At 42.7% G+C, this 21,653-nt stretch overlaps 1 protein-coding gene across 2 annotated transcripts in view; it reads right to left on the bottom strand.

Annotated features, from left to right (window-relative positions):
- Positions 1 to 21,653, bottom strand: part of JARID2 (jumonji and AT-rich interaction domain containing 2) — a 285,876-nt gene that overhangs the window by 149,105 nt on the left and 115,118 nt on the right. Inside the window, exon 2 of one of the 2 annotated variants that reach the window (XM_074398471.1) lies at positions 6,066 to 6,201. In XM_074398471.1, coding sequence (XP_074254572.1) covers positions 6,066 to 6,201 — 136 coding nt within the window. Of the gene's footprint in view, positions 1 to 6,065; positions 6,202 to 21,653 lie in introns of those variants that run through there. The other variant, XM_074398473.1, reaches the window with a different exon arrangement.

Here is a 21,653-nt window from a genome sequence, read left to right as displayed (position 1 = left end):
TCCAATACTGACAGAAATGCCCCACCTACATCACTAAGTCAAAAAAAAAAACAGCTGAAAGACAAAGAGCCCAAGCCTTCTCAACTTTTCACAACAAATGTCGCTTGCATAGTTAACAAAACATAAGTTGTTTTCAACTGTTAAGCCCTTCATTTCAGCCTGCTTGCTTTCACACACGGTGTGTCATCACATCAGGGGACACAGGCGAGGAAAAGAGAAGTCTGGAGGCCAAGACACAGGAGTGTCAGAGAAAACTCAACTGCAGCTGGCCTCCCTGCAGCGTACAGAGAAGCGGACTAGCGCAGACATCAGCGCTTCAGTAAAGCAGAAGCCTAAGCCACTTTCTTCAGACGAAAATAATGATGATGATGATAATGATAAAGTAGGGACCATCTCTAGAACAGCCAGACCTGAAAGTCTCCAGCAAAAACAGAAGGAACAGGTGTCCTCCGCTTCACAGATGGAAGGTTGCTATATACCCCAGACGCTCATTTCAAATATAGCCCTTAAATAAATTTACATAAATCAGACCATGTGACCTTTTTTATTTTGACTCACAAATATGTTTTCAGAACTTGTGTGAATATATTTCATGAACAATGAAATCACAGTTGGGCCCACATTTCAATCCATGCACATCAAGAATCTTTGGAAGTAACTGAAAGATTCTGAAAGGAGATCAAAATTACGTTTCTAGAAGGGGGGAAGAGGGGAAGGGGGACTGGGTGGGGGTGGGGGGGTTGGCTACAGAATGTCCTGTATCTGCGCTTCCAATATTGGTCCTTGGCTACAAATTGGCAGCTGTTGCCAGAACGTCCATGCACCATCCCTCCAGCGAGAGGGCAGCCAGCCAGAGCAACAGCATTAAAAACACAACACTCTCAGTGAGGAAATGGAAACTAATGGATGCATCTGTGTGTCTCTCACTGAAAACAGGAGGATGACCAATTCGAAGTCTACATTTTTTGATACAATCTATCGATTCAATTAGAACCCATAAGGCCAGAAGGATGTTCAATAAATACTTACCATGCCCATCTAAAGTTCTCGTTCCCAATAAAAAATTCCACTTCCCTCCTTCCAAAGCAACAGCTACTTAAAAATGTCAAGTCTTCCTACAAATTCTTATTTTTGGAATGCTATCTTTATGAAAAGATCCAAAATAACATCTCCTTATCTATGTGGTGGCTAAAAGCGTGGGAGCTGTAATCCAGAAAGCACGGGAGCTCTGATACAAAAAGCCTGCGTTTATGTCTTGGTGCTTCCACTTAATGGTTGGTTAGGCGAACTGCTAATTCACTCTTAGTATATAGTTTCCTCATCTATAAAATCGCTTGTTCTGAATACTAAATGAGTAACAGCTAAAGTACTAGGACAATAACTGGAAAATAATGAGAATTCAATGTAGGCTGGCCATCACAACCACTGCCTGGGGTATGTCTAACAAAATCAATCCAGGGTCCCTTAAATCTCGCCAAGAGTGTTTTGCTGGCCAAAGGACTTGATCTGAGATGACATTTATAGGAAGCAAATGAAATTCAAATACAGCTAATAGCTCCCCTCCCTGACTGTGTAATTATGTGTACTCACTATTTGTGTAGCATGCTATTATTTAAATGTCCCTAATTTCAGCCCCAGCAGGCCAAGGGCCCTCGAAGAGGGGCCAAGGTCTCAGCCTCTGCCAGTCCTTTCTAAAGCTTTTGTCAATTTATTACATCCATGAAAAGTGGCATTATCTACAACAGAAAGTAGACACACAATCAGCAAATCTTACCACGTCACATGTAAGCCCAGCAATAACCAACAAGCTGTAATGATGGCATCAGTTGCTACACAGACAACTCACGAGGCTGTTCAAAATTCCTATTTCCTACCAACAGTAGGGCCAAAAAAAATTTCATTCCTTGTCACTACATAAATACAAAAACAAGACTGAGACCAAACATGGATATTATGACATGACAAACGAGTTGTCTCCACTATCTTATGTCTGCTCGGGTTACTACGAATCACAGACCAGCAGCACCAGGGCGGCTGAGCTCACCTGCTCAGCTACGAGGTACAATGTTCACTCACTGTTTCCAAGCACTGGATATCCGACCTCCTTCACAAAAATGAAGGGCAAAGGGCAGCTTATTCCTTACGCGAGCATGCCAATAATTTAGAAGTCACGTCTAGTTTATTTACAAATTAGATAAAAATTCTGTAAAATCCGTTCTGCTATTTTTAAATATTACAGTGAAAACAAATGATTTTTCACATGAAAGCTTCCAATAATCCAGTATTATTTTCCAATAATAAAAGATCCAGAAACAGCGCTGTTTAAAACAGGAAATGGGAAAAACAAAACAAAACAAAACATTTTCTTTTCAGTATTCCTGTTGCAAAGCTCCAATGCCGTTTTCATGCATTCCGTCTTGAAAAAAAGTACTGGATTTAAAGTTTCAGGACTTAGGCGGCAATTCCAATTCTGCTACTGTGAATTCAATACCTGTGTGACCTTACGAAAGTCACTACCACACTTAACAGTCATAAAAGCCCCATAGTCACATAGGGCTTTCACCTTATAGATGGCAGCGCTAGAACTCTTGGAGGCATGTCACTGTCCCCAAGCCCAAAAGCATGAAAGAGGACACAGATGCAGAAGGTCCCACCACCACCCACCACTCTCTGGGGTGAAGGGACCCGTTCTCACCCTGCCCTGACCAGCATCACATGCCACCTCGTAGCAACAGCTCTGGACTGGACAATCCTAAAACTTTACCACCAGACAAATTTCTGTGACAATTAAAAATGAACCAGTGGAAACACTGACATTTGAAAAGGGCTCTTACAGGGTGGAAACTAAGCAAAAAAATAAAATAAAAATTGGGAAAACCACAAAACTTGCATGACTTAAAAGCATTACAGTCCATCATCTCCTGCTATATGCTTTGGCTCTGTCCCCACCTAAATCTCAACTTGAATTACATCTCCCAGAATTCCCACATGGTTGTAATTGAATCATGGGGCCAGTCTTTTCCGTGCTATTCTTCTGATAGTGAGTAAGTCTCAATAAAACTGATGAGCTTATCGGGGGTTTCCGCTTTTGCTTCTTTCTCATTTTCTCTTGCTGTTGCCAGATAAGAAGTGCGTGCCTTTCACCTCCCTCCATGATTCTGAGGACTTCCAAGCCATGTGGAACTGTAAGTCCAATTAAACTTTTTTCTTCCCATTCTTGAGTATGTCTTCATCAGCAGCATGAAAAAAACCTAATACACCCTGCCTCCACTCCCACTAACCTATCCTCTGGTTTCATTTGACATTTAAATGTTTCGATGAGATAGTACATGAGTGACGGCCGACTATGGAGTACCCATTCAAAATAAAGGGATTTACAGAAGAGCATGCATATACATACACAGATATATACAAAGACACACACACATGTCCATATGTATATGCACAACACAGCCTGCAGTTAGAACTACCCCTACTCCCATAACCTCACCAGTCCAAAAGTCTTGGTCTCTCCCTACTGTTTCAGCTTACTCTGGATCACACTCCCAAACACCTACAGAAGAGGAGCTCTTCCCATGATACCAATTCTAGTTTCTTCTTCTTTCCAGCAGCTCCCCAAAATAAGAAAGCACACTTTAACATGGTAGCTGCCTTCAAAATAATGATTGTTTAAAAGACAGTCTTGTTCTGTTGCCCAAGCTGGAATACAGTGGTATGAACACAGCTCAATGCAGCCTTGACCTCCCCTGGAGGTCAAGTAATCCTCCTGCCTCAGCCTCTTGAGTAGCTGGGACTAGAGGCATCTGCCACCATGCCTGGCTAATTTATTATTATTATTATTATTATTATTATTATTATTAAAGACAGGGTCTCACTTTGTTGCCCAGGCTGGTCTTGAACTCACAGGCTCCAGCAATCCTCCCTCTTCGGCCTATCAAAGGGCTGGGATTACAGGCATGAGCCACCATAGCAAGGAAAATAATGATTCTTAAAGCACACTCAAGTTATGTTTACTCACACTGCTACAGAAATCCAACATACAGAATTTAAAAAAAAGTAACCTTGGACTGCTGCCTTCACAAAAACCCACAAAACACAAACTAGAAAAAGGCACATTCACAGCAATTTCACAACCAAAAGAGAAGCCTCCATATCTCTGTATTCTTTTTCAAGACTTAAAGTCTTTATCTGAATGAAAAGCAAACTAGCATGACAAAAACTAACCGTCCCTTGTGAAGGGGGTGCCAGAATAAATAAAAAGCCTTCAATGATGCCAGTGGGGGCATCTTTGCCAACTTAGATTTTCTCCTCAGTATCGTCAAGCCCTTGACTATGCCAAAGCTACACCTACATTTGGCCAACTGGCTAACAGCACTGGTTGCTTCTGGAATCACAAATGTTAGCTTTTGTTCGTTCACTCAAATTTCACCTTGATTAAATCAAGGACATCTGGCTAACTTCTTGTTCTAAAAGCTGGTGTTTCCCCCTTAAGAAAAGATGGGTGTTTTTGTTTTCACTGTTGGCAATTCCAAGAAACACTAAGGCATCGTACCACTCCTGAACAGCACCGTTGAGCATCAAAACCACACAATCCAACAGCAGAGCAGCCACTGCTCCACTCTAAACGCCGGGATTAAGTGATCTTCTCCTTCATACCCAATTCCCCACATTTAAGCAAGAAGCTGTGGTCAACGGGAATCAATGACAATAAACACATCAAGTGTTCTCCAACTTGAAACAAGGTTTTTAGTTTACTATATTATCAAGCAACAAATGGCTAGGGTCCCTACCTGCTGGAGACCCACATAAAAAGGCAGACTGCCTTATAAGAAAGTAACTATAAGGGTCTAAATTGAATGCTATGCCAATAGACTCCAGAACTTATTTTGTTTTCTGCTGGGCCTTTCTCATACATGGTGGCTGAGATTTGTTGAGGAACGCACACATGACTGAGCCACTATGGCCTTAATGGTTGACCTCCAACGCCAAGTCACCCATAAGAAAGAAAATCCGGGAGGGTGGACAGAGGCTCTTGTTTCGAGTCACGCAATAGCAGAAGGAGACTCAGGAAACTCTGCCACGGCGCCATAAAAACAAAGCAGCAACAGGTACCGCCTGTGAGCACGAGTTTCAACAGGAGGCTAGCAGATAACTCACCTTACAACTGAGGTGGTGGAAAACAAATTGGAAGCCATGGTGAACCTCTCCTTTTGCACCCTGACAATACCCCATATACACTGACCCTCCTAAGACCACAGCCACAGCTCTCAAAAAACAGAACCAGTTCTTATCTCCTTGCCCCAAGGAAGCATAAACCAAAACATGGTCAATTCATTCACTTTAACTGTAATCCCGATAAGTGCACAAAGAGATTATAGAATGTCACTGCATTCGCATGATATATAATAGTAAACCACAAGGATGTTTGTCCTCAGATGCTTTTCGTTAGATGACTTCATCTGTACCGTAAGAACCGTGTTCAAAACAGACATGAGAACAAACTCAGATTGGAACCAGCTTCTTTCCAGGCATCAAGGAGCCAAGTGATAACCAACCAGGAAGCAGCACACTTCTGAAGGCATGGGAATTCTAAGTCACAGCATACTTGTCCCCACTACAGCAAACTGCTGGGCCTGATCAACAAGAAAGGAAGCAGTGATGAGAAGGCTTTGGGCCAGAGAGCAGGGAAGTCAGCAGACAGAAAGATTTACACTACTTCCTATACAACCCGGGGACAAGAACTAAAGACTCCACATTTCAGCAAGATCATCAGACTTCTACTCATGTACCTGTGTGGAAAGACATATACATATACAAAAACCAGCAAGACAGGACCTGTGGAATAGACTAAGGCATTTTGTCCACTATATAATGCAGTACATAAAAGAACATAAAAATAAGCCTACAAACCCAACAGGGTGTCTGGAGTGCAAATTCACCTAGCCTACAGACTGCCCTTAAGTGCCTGGACACACAAGCTGCCCGAACACATCCAATTCAGAAACAAGGTCATGCCCAGAGATATTGTACGTTCCAACAAGGTATTCCAATGAGAGTCAACTCACCATTCACAGCTTTCAGGCTCCCAGCAATGCCTTCCCCATGCTGCCTCTTCTGGGCATTCTTGAACTCCTTCAGAGACAGATAAAGGACTTTACGTACCACCCGTTCTTCTGACCACGGAATCCCATCACTGTCATCCTGGAGACACATAAGAAAAGAGAGGAGTTACTGAATAGAAAGCAAGCCAATATACAGAGTCAAAATAAACCACCTTTTAGAGGAATTTCTAAACAAGTACTGTGTGACCAAGACCCAGTTTTGGAGGTCAGAATTATACCCATAAGGTAAAGGGGCAATGGCCTTTCTGGACAGACCACGAACAAGTGAACCCACAGGCTGTTAAAAAGAATGAAAGCAGGCCAGGCGCATTGGTTCACACCTGTAATCCCAGCACTCTGGGAGGCCGAGTTGGGTGGGTCACCAGAGGTCACAAGTTCAAGACTAGCCAGGCCAAGATGGAGAAACCTCATCTTTTTTTAAAAACAAACAAACAAACAAACAAAAGCAATACACTTGCTCACTTCTTTAAACACCCCAAATCCAAATACCTTCATCAATTACTAAATAGTAGTTTTATATTCCTGACAAACTTCAGAAAAAGGTGTTGTCATATCCATAACCAGAAGGAAAATGAATCGTTTTACTGGAGAGTTTTAAAAAGTGAGCAATACCACAATGTACACTGCAATAAAAACACATACAAAACTCTTAAAAATGTTGCTGTCCCCCTTGGGAGTTGAAAGGATACAGCAGATATAGGTGCTGTGCCTTCAAGGAATTTACAGTCCAGTCAGAAGACATGGAATTGGATCTGCACTGGACACTTAAGTAAAAGAATTACAAATAAAGGAGAGAATACTGCAGAAGACGACAAAGCGATCTTGGTGGCATACAACTGGCATGAATTTTTTTAATGTACACATTAATGATGGTTCTTGAAGGTCTCATTTAAAAGTAGTAAACTTGTGTCTGTTGCTCCAGATTGAATGCAGAGACGACCAAAACTGAACAGCCACCCCAGAGACTATTCCAGCAATTCATCATAAAGACATGAAGATTCAAATTTCAAAAGCACTACAGAGGGGAGAAAAAAATTATACAGAGACTTGAGACAGAGCAAGAGACAGAAAGGCAGATGTGGTTGACACCAGTAACTAAAGCAAGGTAAATGAGGAGAAATACCTGTTTAAAGAACCAGCAGATTAAGTCATTATAGTTTTTAATACTAGATGATGATTCACATGGCTAAGGATATTCAGAGGTTCAATTCTGTAGCGATACGCACACTGTCTGTTAATCTAAGAAGCACTTACAGTCACACACCTACCTCAAAGACTTAAACATTTTATAATAATTCATTTTAGAAATGTAAGCATTTGAGCACAGATATTTTAGGCTCTAAAAGAATAAGAAAAACGGCTGGGCACGGTGGCTCACACCTATAATCCCAGCACTTTGGGAGGCAGAGGTGGGTAGATCACAAGGTCAAGAGATCAAGATCATCCTGGCCAACAAGTTGAAACCCCATCTCCACTAAAAATACCAAAAAAAAAAAAAAAAAATTGCTGGGTGTGGTGGCACGAGCCTCTAGTCCTAGGTACTTGGGAGGCTGAGGCAGGAGAACTGCTTGAACCCGGGAGGCAGAGGGTGCAGTGACTGAGATCATACCACTGCACTCCATCCTGGTGACAGAGCAAGACTGCATGTCAAAAATAAAAATTAAAAAAGAGACAGAGAGGAAAGAAAAAAAGAAAAACATTAATATCCCAGGTAAGATCACGATTTCGGATATTCGGGTTCCCTTTTTTCAAAGAGAATGCCAAATATCTCATGGGCAGTCTGGTGCTGTTCTACTTCTTTATACAAAAGAATAGATTTTCACTCCCTAACACTGAAGGATCATGGAAAACTTCCAGGGAACTCAATGAGAAGTCTAGATGATCTGAGATCTCCTCCAGCACTTATATGCCTGTACCCTGCATACACACTTCATTTTAGAAATCCAGCCACAGAGACTCTAAGCCCTAAATAACTTAAGCTGCACTTTTGTTAAGCTTCAAGGATTTCCTCGAATGAGAGTAATTCTCCATCTCCTACAACAAGGGGAAGAAAGGCCTGAGGAAGGAAGCTAGGATTTCCACCTTTCTCCTTGACATCCTTCATTCACAGAGGCCGGCCAGGCTGAGATTTCTGATGGCTTGGCAGTGCCTCTAGAAGGAGGAGGTACATCCTGTCTTCCTCCCACCTCTCCTGAGACAACCAAGACATTCCAAGACCGGGGTAGGGGTCAGGGTTCAGACATGAAGGCTAAGAGAAGTCCGCAAACCTTGCCTCAACCTCACAAGAGAAACACAATTTCTAACCTGCTCCTGGGTGTAGGTCACTGGAGACTTTCCCAACCAAATGATTAAAACCTGGAAAAATGCAGCACTCTGACCAGACTCCATGTGAGGAACCCAAGTAACCAACCTGAGTAAAACGCAGCTGACTTGACACAACACATGAAAAGCATGACATAGCTGAGTTAATCTTTACAAGCAACTCCCTTGGGTTTGCAAGAAAGCTCTCCTAATATATTAGCAGCAACTGAATGATGGTGTTAACCGCAGGAGGAGTTAATGCTTATTAGCCTGAAATCTACCTCTTCAGCAGCCTCCGTCTATTCACAAAGGCTGCCAGGCAGAATTCACCACCAGGTTCCTATTCTCGTTGTTCAATTCTCCACAACAAACAATGACACAACTATTATTTCCTACATGTACACAGTTTTATGAATTATAGGGCCCCAAAATAGCTCTGAATGTAAAACTTCCATCACGATTTATCGCATCCTGAGCAAGCTGGTGCCTTCACCCCAACTTCAGGCTCCAGTTGAGAGAATCATCCCCCTACAACTAATGTCTAATTAAAACATAAACCATGTGAAGAGAAAACTGCAGCAAAGGAAGTGCATTTAAAGTTCAGTTACTGACACAAGCAGCTTCATTACACCTATAACGTGCTTTAAATAAAGGAGAAGCAAATCCATGACAAAGATTGTGGGGTTTCAAATGCTAGACATTAAAATTCAAACTTAAAAACATACAACACACAAGTGTTCTTTTGTCATCCACAGTGCTGGTTGAGACTTGTCACCTGCTTCCTTAATGCTGATGCAAGACACAAATGTAGTAGACAAGTTGACTCCGTGCTGTTCGCAAAATTATTACTAGCAGGTAGTAATTCCAAATAGTCCCAACTAAGGTGCGTTTCCCAACTGTAGAGTCATGGTGAATCATCCTAACCTTACACTCCTCTAGGAGAATGCCAGATGCAGACAGCAGAGGTGTGCCTGCACTCAACCTATCCAAGACAGGGCAGAGGAGGGCCGGAAGGAATGTCCTTCCAGTTTAATGCAAACTCTGCTTAGCCATGTCATTTGCTAGGATCAACCAGTACTGAAAGCTTTAAAAAAAAACAGCCCACATAGAACTCTATCATCAGAGGTCAAGCAAACTCAAAATACATATGCCAAATACAGAGCTTCCTTTCAATTTTCTTTCTCAATAGCTATCTTAATTAGCCATTTAACTACGGGGCAAGGAAATCATTTCTCTTGTTCACCACTGCATCCCAGCTCCTAAAACATGCCTGATATGTAAGACCTGAATAAGTAGTTCTGGAATCAATTAGAAACTCAACGGAGCTCAGTCTCACTACTCCCACTGACATTTATTTACCCCAACTGGCCCTGCCTGTGTCTAATCTCAGGCAACACCCAGGGTCGGAAGTCACACTGCTATCCTCATAAAATACTCCCTACAGTGAATAATCCCAAAGGGCTCAGCCACACGTCTGAGTCTGAGCAGAGGCTGGTGTCCTGCTAGAGACATCCTTCCTCACAGTGCGCCATCACTCTTCCTCAGCCACTATGTGGTGTTCCCTGCAAGAAAAACTGCCTGTCTAGACATCCACATGGCCTTACATAGCTAACAACTCTGTCACACACCCTTTGGCTACATATTGACCAATTATTCCAGCTACTCTTCCCCTATCCCACCTATGATATCTGTTCAGGCTCTTTCTCTGTTTCCCAGGAATCTCTCATGATGCTCTTCCCTCACCCTCTATATCCAATAATTCATTCTCAATCACATGTTCAAGTCAACTGATATCCCATTTACACCTCACTGTCGGAAAATCCAAATCATCCACTTGCCCACTGTAAACCATTGCAGACTCCTTGGCTCCCCAGAGGTAGAATCAGTCAGGGTTTGACGGTACAACGCAAAAAACAGAACTCTTGGCCTGCTCTGGAACGGCCCACAAAACCAAGCACCCCATTCACTCTGCTTAGGGCCAGCTTAATACAGAAGACACACGAATAAGGCCTTTAAAGGAAAAGTGATGGCTCCTTTTAAACTGAATGATTATTGCCACTTACTTGAAAATAACTGGAGAATTCCTTATAAAAAAGAACAATTGGTCAGGAATCAAACTTGTCAATGTCATAACATTTTTTACTAAAATTAGTAAAAAAGGACTATGCCAAGTGGTTATAGTACAGGTGGTCTGTAGGCCACAACATGGTGTTGTGCAAGGATATGGGGATTTGTATAATCTCTAACCTGGACTGTGAACCATTCTACTTTAAGGCAAAAAGGAGTACAGGGGCCGGGCGCGGTGGCTCAAGCCTGTAATCCCAGCACTTTGGGAGGCCGAGGCGGGTGGATCACGAGGTCGAAAGATCGAGACCATCCTGGTCAACATGGTGAAACCCCGTCTCTACTAAAAATACAAAAAACTAGCTGGGCGTGGTGGTGCATGCCTGTAATCCCAGCTACTTAGGAGGCTGAGGCAGGAGAATTGCCTGAGCCCAGGAGGCGGAGGTTGCGGTGAGCCGAGATCGCGCCATTGCACTCCAGCCTGGGTAACAAGAGCGAAACTCCGTCTCAAAAAAAAAAAAAAAGGAATACAGGATGACCTCCTCATTCCGAGTTCTATAATCGACACATAAAGTACTGGCTCCCAGAAAATAAGCACATGACAGCATCACATGCCTTTCATCAGACAGCACCACGTAACAACTCTCCACTACTGACGGTCCAGGCAAGAGATTCAACATAAGCTCCCACAGCCTTGTTAATCCAGTGGTGATCTACATACCACCCGAACTTTAACCACTCAGCATCCTGTTAGAAATGCAGACTCCTGGGTCCCATCCAGATCTAGACGCTCAGAATCTGCATTTTATCTGGATGGCCAGGTGATTCCTACACACGGTCAAGTTTCAGAAGCTCTGCTCTGCACATTGGGACCCCACCTTGTGCCTATATTCCATCAGAAAGAAAAGATGAAACACCCAAGATGAATGCTTCAAACGTCCATCTCCTGTGGCCACTATTACTGTCAGAATTCACATGTCTATAAATATACCCTGAGAAATCTTTTACTCCTCTTCAGTGATCGAAGAGCACAGGGGAAGACAAAAGGACATGGCGCTATGTACTGCTAGTTCCTTTCATCATTCCTTACGTGACACGGTCTCTCAAACCCTCCTCTTTTGGTTACTCAACTGGGGATGACTTCTTTTTAAAACCCAACAATCAGAATTAAATATAGAGTTGAACACGTGAATAATCCTCCATAATCCTCCAGAAGAGAACCAACACATACAAGAACATCAGTTCTCTTTCCATGCACTGTCTCGTTACACTGCAGGCTCTCATGAGCTTGCAGTGAACTCTACCCTCCATGGTGACCGTTTCTTTGTTGGGGGGATAGGGAGGAAGTAAAAGTATGGCATCACAGTGAAACAAGAACCAAATGAAGAACCCAATCCAACCAGAATCACAGCTCCCAGTGATAACAATGTTATTTTCCTGTGATGCTCTCCTCTACTCATTTTAAAGACAAAAAACAACAAATATCAAAAGTAAAAACTTGTGCAGGCCAGTGACAGAAAGCTACGTGTGCATAATATAACCAAGTTGTATTCAGACCAGGTTAAAGAATTGGTTTGCTACAAGACAAAAAGGTATATGATCCACACTTTTAAAAATTACATTCTTTTGGTATATTATAGAATGACACCAAGAGTTGTTACAATTTGTGTCAAGGTTGGCTGGATCACCCACCAAATAAAAGCCTTTACGGGCTGCTCTTCTCCAGTGATAGCCAACTCTATAGTAACATGGGCCCTCAAAATCTCTGAAGATGATTCGAGGACATTAGTGGAAGAAAATAGGGACATCCAGGTCAGCAAAGCTCACAGAACAGGTGCTACACAGAGAACGAGACTTGGAGTCACCTGGAAGACTTGAAAACTTCATCACGATCCTATTAACAGCAAACCTCTCCCGGGGCCCACTGTTTGCTAGGCATTGTGCTCAACCCCACCTGCATTTAATAATACCATCTTTCTGCTCAGCTTTTCCTTAGTATAAGGTCCACACCACTCGTTTCTCTCTTTAGATTCTAAGGTATGAACCATTCCAGATCAGGAAGTAACATTTCGAAACTCAGGAGTGTTAGTAACCAGAAATGTTAAATATGTAACTCACACTGACTCCTAAGTAAAATCAAAATTAAGGTCGGGCGCGGTAACTCAAGCCTGTAATCCCAGCACTTTGGGAGGCCGAGACGGGTGGATCACGAGGTCAAGAGATCGAGACCATCCTGGTCAACATGGTGAAACCCCGTCTCCACTAAAAATACAAAAAAATTAGCTGGGCATGGTGGCACATGCCTGTAATCCCAGCTACTCAGGAGGCCGAGGCAGAATTGCCTGAACCCAGGAGGTGGAGGTTGGGGTGAGCCGAGATCGCGCCATTGCACTCCAGCCTGGGTAACAAGACTGAAACTGTCTCAAAAAAAAAAAGCAAAATTAAAATTACTGGTTTTTTAGAGGCTTAATGTAAACAATATATGAAAAAAATACTATTAGTAGCAGTGGGATTAGGGGGAGGAATTTTACTGGCCAAAATTGACAAGCTATTGTTAGGCAATTTGCTCATACCTTGGTTTTTATTATGGCTTCAAATTCAGGCCATCTTGATTTGGGAGAAGGAAACAAGGATGAAAAGGCATGAGTTAAATCAGGCGTCCCTAAACTTTTTACACAGGGGGCCAGTTCACTGTCCCTCAGACCATTGGAGGGCCGCCACATACTGTGCTGCTCTCACTGACCACCAATGAAACAGGTGCCCCTTCCTGAAGTGTGTGTGTGTGTGTGGGGGGGGGGGGGGGGGAATGGCCTCAGGGGGCCGCATGCGGCCCGTGGGACGCCTGAGTTAAAGGAAGGCACATTTCTGATCGATTAAACATCAATTTCTTTAAAAAAAAAAAAAAAAAAACAATTTTCTGACAACTGCATCTATTTAAAAATAAAAGGTAATTGCCTATCACTTGGAGGCAAACTACCAAAGAGACTCATGCATCATAGGTAGAGTGGTCAAGTCATTTGTCATCCAAATCAAGGGTACTGGTAGTACTGACAGGGAGACAAACTCGTGGAAACTGGGTCATGAGTCAACTGACTCTACCAAGCCCGTTTCCAGGTTATCTGAAAGCTTACAATGACACGAAGACCTCTTTTTAAACCATCTCACCAAGCAGAAATAAAGCAAATACAATAATTATAAACCAAATAAATATAACGCAGACATAGCAGGATTGGAAGTGTGACACACATCTGTTTTAAACTTGAAATTCAGATCCCACGCTCCACCAATGTCTTAAGCAACAACCTAGTGATAAAGAGGCAAAAGTTGGTGGCTTAGGGGTAATTACAGAAGGTGCTGCAAAAAAAACCTTCCTGCTTCCACGGGGGGAGGGGCACAGGACATCAAAGGTTCTTGACAACCTCGAATAACTAAAAAAACGCTGAAATGCAGAAATCGCCTTTGAATTGAGGGGGGCATGGGATATTCGAGGAAAGGAGCACTCAGGGTCACAGGTAGGAAGATCCTGGAACACAGAGCCTCTTTATTAAAACTTACAGAAATACTTACACAAGGCAACTGAATGAGTTGCCAGCCCCACTCCCTGCATGTGACCTATTCCTGGTCACACTGGCAGAGCTCTACAGGTGGAGGGATGTGGCTACTTTTGAAAAGAAAAAGAAGTGCTGTTCCTGACTTCAGTGACCAAAGGACCAATGTGCAATGTCATATCATGGGATTAAGGATGGTGGGTCTGAATAACAGCGGCATAGAGCTGAACAGCAAATGAAAAAAAAAAAAACATTCTAAAAGACTAGGCTCATGGACCAGGAAAGGACTGATAGCTATTTCCTCCTCCCTGGGATAAATGACTGGAATCCTGTACACGAATGACTTTTATTTTCAGAATGTACTTCTCATATACCTGCTGTTAAATAACCCTACTTGAAACAACTTGTGGCTGACTCATATGCCAACCTGTTCCAGCAACGGTTTGAGAGAAACATGAAACCATCAAATGAAAAACTGGGAGGGAATGTTGATTCTTGGCACAGATGAAGTATAAACAAAAATGGGATGGGGAGTGAAGGAAAATGAGAAAGGTACAACTCCGTCTCCATTAACCTTTTCTTCCCTTTTAACAGTGGTACCAATAATTTCCAGTTAATTTTTTTAATTCCAAAAAAAAGGAGTCTCTCAATATTCAAATGAAGTGAAACCTGGTTAACATTCACAAATGGAAATAAGGTGCCAGGATACATCCTAAGAGAAGAAACTTATTTAATCAACTTGTGAATGATGTCCCCCTGCCTAGGGTTTAAATTAAAAGCACTTCAAGCAGCAAATTTCTTCACACAGACATGCTTCCCGGGTTAAAGTAAACAGCCTGAAAATGCTTATGCAAGGAGAGTTTTACTTCTTCCAAACTCTCATTAAATAATGTGTACTTATCTTTGATTACTGCCTATTTAAAAAAAAAAAAAAAAAAAAGCTACAGCTGAAATTGGATTAAGAACTTCTGCTGAAAACGATTTATTGCATAACACAACTCTGACAGGCTGAATCTCCAGCCACCAACTGAGCCTTTATAAAAATCTGCTGGGCAGCTGCCAAGTCAGCTCTTTTGCATCTGAGCATGTCAGACATCCGCTGTCGCCAAGGCAGCAGCATGGCAGCAAGACGTCCGCACATCCATGGTTAAAGGGTGCTGTCAGGGAACAGAGCAGCCAGAAGCAGGCAACACGGCATTAAACCCTCCTGCAGTGCTAGATATGACAGTTCGCTTTTTCAACGTCATCAAAAAGACACCAAAATCGGCAGCAGGACTATCTCCCAGCATCTAACAGACACATGGACTGTCAATTTACCTTTGTTGGAGGGAGTGGTGGCAGGGTAGAAATCAAATTACAATAAATTATTGGCCATTGTCTTCAAAAAACAAATAAAAAAAAAATACTTCAATATCAACAATGCCAGTGTGCAACTATACAACTTCACTTTGGGAATTTATGTTATTAGAATTTCCTTGGGAATTTATGTTTATTTATTTACAAAGAAATTCTACTACTTGGATCTTTTACTTACTAATGCTTTTTTGTTAATTAGAATACCCGCCATCCCCAAATGCCACATTCTAATCTGCATCATCTAATATAGCAGCCACTAAACACACATAGGTACTTAAAATTAACTCAATTAAAATTGACGTCCTTGAGTCATACTGGTCACATCTCAGTTATTCAGTGGCCACGATCCCCCTACATGTCAATGAACAACACAGCTACACAAGGTATCCGTCATCAGAAGAAGTTCTTTTGGACAGCACAGACGGAGTATATACCTGCTTTAAACCGGATAGGGTTTCAACTGGCACTGTGTGTTATGAGATAGTGCATTTTACTACATCCCGGAGAGTCTTCAAAATATGTGCCTAGTATGTTACTCCTTTTGCAAGAAAACTGTAGGAGATAAGAAACCTTTTACAAGAAAATTTGAGTCTAAAGCAGGCAAGAACTATTCTAAATGCAGACATCCACTCACACAACTCAGTGTTGAAAGTGGTTCCAATCCTGCGGCTACACCTGTCCTCTGGGTTTTGCAGGAAACATGACATTCTGAAGACAAAGTAAGGTCCGTCCGCAAAGCCTTGACGACATACTGCTTTCCTATGCCACCAAATCCTTTTCTTTTTTTTGAGACGGAGTTTCGCTCTTGTTACCCAGGCTGGAGTGCAATGGTGCGATCTTGGCTCACCGCAACCTCCGCCTCCCGGGTTCAAGCAATTCTCCTGCCTCAGCTTCCTGAGTAGCTGGGATTACAGGCATGTGCCACCATGCCCAGCTAATTTTTTGTATTTTTAGTAGAGACGAGGTTTCACCATGTTGACCAGGATGGTCTCGATCTCTCGACCTCGTGATCCACCCGCCTCGGCCTCCCAAAGTGCTGGGATTACAGGCTTGAGCCACCGCGCCCAGCCCGCCACCAAATCCTTTTCTAAGGAAACCACTACAAAGTAAAGCCTCCAGGATTAAAGCCAGACAAAAGCCAGTCTTTTCCACCTGCCAGTCTCCAAGTACCAACAGAGTGGCCCAAACCAGCTCGATTTGATTCATGGTTGGCCCTTCCTGCCAAGGCTGGTTAAAATTCTAGGCCTATGGGTCATAGCTAGGAGTCAGTGCCACTGCTGCTTCCACCAGGCCCCAGGACACTGCTGGGTCATTTTATGAGCTCAATCAATACCTGACTGAAGCGCTGGCTTATTAGGTTCAACAATGACTACCCCACCCTAATCGCAGCTAGGAAATAAGCAGAAGTGTACATATATTGTCACAACACTGCTTATCTCTGGTCATGTTGCAAACCACCAGCTTATTTTTGTCTATCTTATGCAAATTTGCACACTAACAGAAAGTCTACAAATAACCTCTGTCCTTGGACTTAACATAAATTGACATATTACCTTAATTTTTTCCCGGAAACAGGTGAAGTTGTCTGATATGCCTTCTTGTATCCTCCTGTATCCTTCCTGTATCCTCCAGCCCTCCCAAGAATTAATAACCACTCAGGGGCTGGTTGGCACCCTTTCATTACAGGTATGGATCTCCAGAAACCATTCTGATGCCCATTTTCCCTCCAAACAGCATTTCCCACTAATACCATGTGTGGTCCAGCAAGCAGCAGGCCACACACATTTCCTGTACATACTCTCTCCCCCACATTTTACAACTAGCATACAAAGTATTATCACAAAAACATTTTTAAATTCTGAAACTCATGTTCAAAGGTGTGAAGCAGTATAGATCACCATCCTGCCTAGTCTGTGTCTTACTCATCTTAATGAGTCCAGCACATAGCAGGCGTTTGAAAGCCACTGCAAGACTCAACACATGGAAACAGGTGGCAGGTTTTAGAAAGAGAACAGTCACTAAGAGGTACAAAGAAGCCTGGATTCCAATTCCAGAATTCTGTGAATTTTTCTTTTTTTTTTTTTGAGACAGAGTCTCTCTGTGTCACCCAGGCTGGAGTACAATAGCAAGATCTCAGCTCACTGCAACCTCTGCTTCCTGGGTTCGAGCAATTCTCTGCCTCAGACTCTCGAGTAGCTGAGATTACAGGCATTCACCACCATGCCCAGCTAATTTTTATATTTTTAGTAGAAACAGGGTTTTACCATCTTTGCCAGCCTGGTCTTGAACTCCTGACCTCATGATGCACCCACCTAGGCCTCCCATAGTGCTGAGACTACAGGCGTGAGCCACCACACCCAGCCCTAATTCTGTGATTCTCACAGTGGCTCATGTGTAAAATAATATTAAGGCAATCGTGGCAAACTTGAGCAGACATCAGAAACACCCACAGGGCTTAAGAACACTAATGCTGCTTGGTCAGGGATCACGCATTAGAAGCGCTGGTGTTCGAACACCAGACATGCAGCAGTGTATCCAACTTTCATCTTAGTCTTCCAGGAAAACTGTTCTCACGGCCATGAAAAACACTGTAACTGCCAAATCTAATGCAAACTTTTTATTGGCAACTGGACTCTGCTGGTTTTCCTGCCGCACTAAAATATCTTTTCTGCTGTTTCATCGCCCCCATCACCTACATGTTTGATTCTTCTGCCCTCCCCTTATCTCTAATCATAATCTAAACACCGATGACTACTAAAACATCCTGACAATGTCCTCCCTCCTGACCACCCTCCTGGCTACTGCAGTCTACAAAGCTAAACTGGACTTGGCACCTTCTTTCTCATTGTTGGCATTTACTTTTGAAATCCAGGTAATCCTGTCTGTCTCTCAATTCCTTGAATACATATTTAAAACAGAAATCTAATCTCCTTCCAAAGAGAAGAAATTTCTGAAAATGTCTCTACCACCAACAAATTCCAATTCCAACCATCTAACCCACGTTCTTTGTCTACAAACACAGCCAGGCTGCAATGACTCCATCCACATCACCACTTCCTCTACTAAAGCCTTTCCAGGGCTCCCCAGAATCTATACAGGAAAACTCTAAATTTCCTTGCAGAGCCAATAAAGACCTATAATCAGCCTAACTTCCCTTACAGGCTTTAATTTCTGCACCGTTACCAACGCCCCTAACTGATAAGGTATGAGCATTTCCTAGGGGTGAAAGCTCTCATCTTTAGACCCAATGCCCAAACAAATGCCAGTGTTTACTAACTGCATACTGATCATAACTTCGACAGTAATTCAACAGTAAATAGAGTAGCCTTTCTCAAGAGAGAAGAAAAGACCATTCTCAATTCAATTATTTTTCAAGAACGGTGAAAGTCCATCCTCAATTCTTTTTCATACCAATGTGTTGGCACCTAGAAATAAACAAGCAGTCTTAATTTACCAGCTATGTCTGTTTCACTTACTGATGTAAGGCTTGCTGTTCATTCTGTATTACAAAGAATACATGATTCTATGTAACCCTGAGAAAAGATCTCAATAACATTTAAGCTGATAAAATTTTCTACCAGTTAAACTATTCCTTTTTCAGGCCCGGCACAGGGGATCAGGCCTGTAATCCCAGCACTTTGGGAGGCGGTGAAGATCACCTTAGATCAAGAGTTCCATAACAGCCTGACCACCAAGGTGAAACCCCATCTCCACTAAAAACACAAAAATTAGTGGGGCATGCTAGTGCATGCCTGTAGTCCCAGCAACTCAGTATGCTAAGGCAGAAGAATCACTTAAACCCAGGAGGCGGAGGTTGCAGTGAGCTGAGATCGCACCACTGCACTCCAGCCTGGGAGACTGATTTACCCTTAGTGTTGACAGTAAATCATGGGGGACAGTGATACTGAAAAACAAGGGAGGCTGAGGCAGTTACTTATACAAGAGATGAGGACCACAGTAGTGCAAGAGACTGTGACGACAGAAGGGGAGTTAAACACATCCCAAGGTTTCATCTCGACAAATGGAGTCACCTCCACTGAATGTTTCAATGTGCCAAGTATCAAAAAATACCAAAGTTCAGGGCAGAGACATGAATATAATCCAGGGGTTTTAATCGAAACTCAGAATCTAAATGTAGTTGCCTTAATTTATTGAAGACGAAAAAAAACAAAACATGTTACGTATTAGTGTAACAATCAGGAGTGAAGCCAAGTTGAGGTTGGCTGACCTTGCTGTACCATTTTTTAGCTAACAAGGTATTCAGAGCCTTTGGGAAAATGATGACTAGGTTGGGCGCAGTGGCTCATGCCTGCAATTCTCATACACTGAGAGGCTAAGGTAGGAGCATTCCTTGAGCCAATGAGTCCAAGACCACACTGGATGATCTAGGAAGAGACCCTCATGTCTGCAACAATGAAAATTTAAAATTAGATAATAATTTAAAATTAGGCATGGTGGTGCACTCCTGCAGTACAAGCTACTCAAGAGGCTGAGATGAGACGGTTTCGTGACCACAGGAGTTCTGATGTTACAGTGAGCTGTAACATTCTGAGTACAGTGAGACACTGCACTCCAACTCAGGTGACTGAATGCGACCCTGTCGCTTCAAAATAAAATAGATAAATGAAATATAAATGAATAAAATATTAAGAATGACTAACATAAAGGAGTCTAGGATAGAAAGCCCTTTTCTGAAAATCTATATTTGATATCATAAACCCTAACATGAGACAAGGTTTTGCTAATGTTAACAAGGGAGGACTTAGAAATTCATCACTCGGCCAGGAGCAGTAATGCCAGCATTTTAGGAGGTCGAGGCAGGTGGATCACCTGAGGTCAGGAGTTTAAAACCAGCCTTACCCAATATGGTGAAACACCATCTCTACTAAAAATACAAGTTTGCCAGGCATGGTGGTGGGCACCTACAGATCCCAGGAGTCAGAGGTTGCAGTGAGCCGAAATCGCGCCACGGCACTCCAACCTGGGCAACACAGCAAGCAGAGAAGGGGGAAGGAGGAGAATGAAGGAAGCAAATAAATGAATCCATGCATCCGTTACTGCTGACTGCTGTGCTGGTGGGAAAAGTCTACTAGCAACTGAGACTATAATCAACCCAACCCACCTCTCTCTAATACACAATCCCCAACGCTACCCACAGATAGCCTTCTTTTTATTTAGGCTTTGAACGCAAATAAGAAAAATGCAGAGGCCAAGTGAGTGAAGAGACACTGGTGTATGGCCTGCCCACACTGATAGCTAAAAATATGGTCGTGAGATACTCCCCTGTGCAACACCAAGACTCTTCAGATTTCAGGTAACCACAAATCAGAAAGATGAGTGTGGCAGTGAAACAAACTTTCTCCCGTCAATGAACCCAGGAAGGATGCAGGACAGCAACCTGATGCCAAGTCAGGAGCGGGACCTACAGTCAGAAAAGCCGTCGGGACCTAAAGTGTGCAGCAGTGCTACATCCAACATTCAAAGGCATAAATCCTATGACTTGTAGGGAAACTGAGAAAACCACTCCCAATCAGAGAAGTTTTTATTTTACAACCTGCAAGTCACACCCTGCCGCTATACCTACACTGCGGATTGAATTTCTTCTTCCATAAACCTTGAGCTCCTGAAGCAAGGAAGATTCTCCCTAAAACATTCTTCACTTCATTTCCTGGAAAAACACATTGCTATATTTCTAACAAGTCTTCTTATCGCTATTGCTTGTGGGTTGTGTTCAACCTTGAACAGCATCCACTGGGAGCACTCTCCTAGAATACTAGTTTTCAAGCATGGCCACCCTGGAAATCACCTAATGATTTCCCACCTGTGCCTGAAATCTTCATCAACTCAGAATGGCAGCTCTAGAACTCAGTCCTGTCATCTCCCAAATCAGCTTCATGGCACTAAAATCATCAATATTCTGACATCTCCTTAAAATCAAGACTGGTACACGATAAAAGCTTAGTAACTAATTGTACAGAGAAGAAAGGGAAATCTTTGTAACTAAGGAAACCAGTTAACTGTTTAAACAGAGCACACAGAACGGCTTGATGATACACATTTTTCTTCATAGTAATTCTCTGAAAATGAGAATTCGCTATCCTCAGGAAAAGCAAAGAGGTTACAGTGAACACAAGTTTTCATTCACCAAGAAACAGAATAAATCTGCTATCAATCCACTCAAAGCTTCTGTTGTTCCAACTCAGTTAAGAAAATCTCATTAACCCTGCATCTCTGACTCAGAGGTAACTCAGTCCTGATGCAC

This window comes from Saimiri boliviensis, chromosome 4, assembly GCF_048565385.1.
Source record: "Saimiri boliviensis isolate mSaiBol1 chromosome 4, mSaiBol1.pri, whole genome shotgun sequence".
NCBI lineage: Eukaryota > Metazoa > Chordata > Mammalia > Primates > Cebidae > Saimiri > Saimiri boliviensis.
Note: the sequence above shows the minus strand (reverse complement) of the source record. Positions and strands in the feature narration are given on the sequence as shown.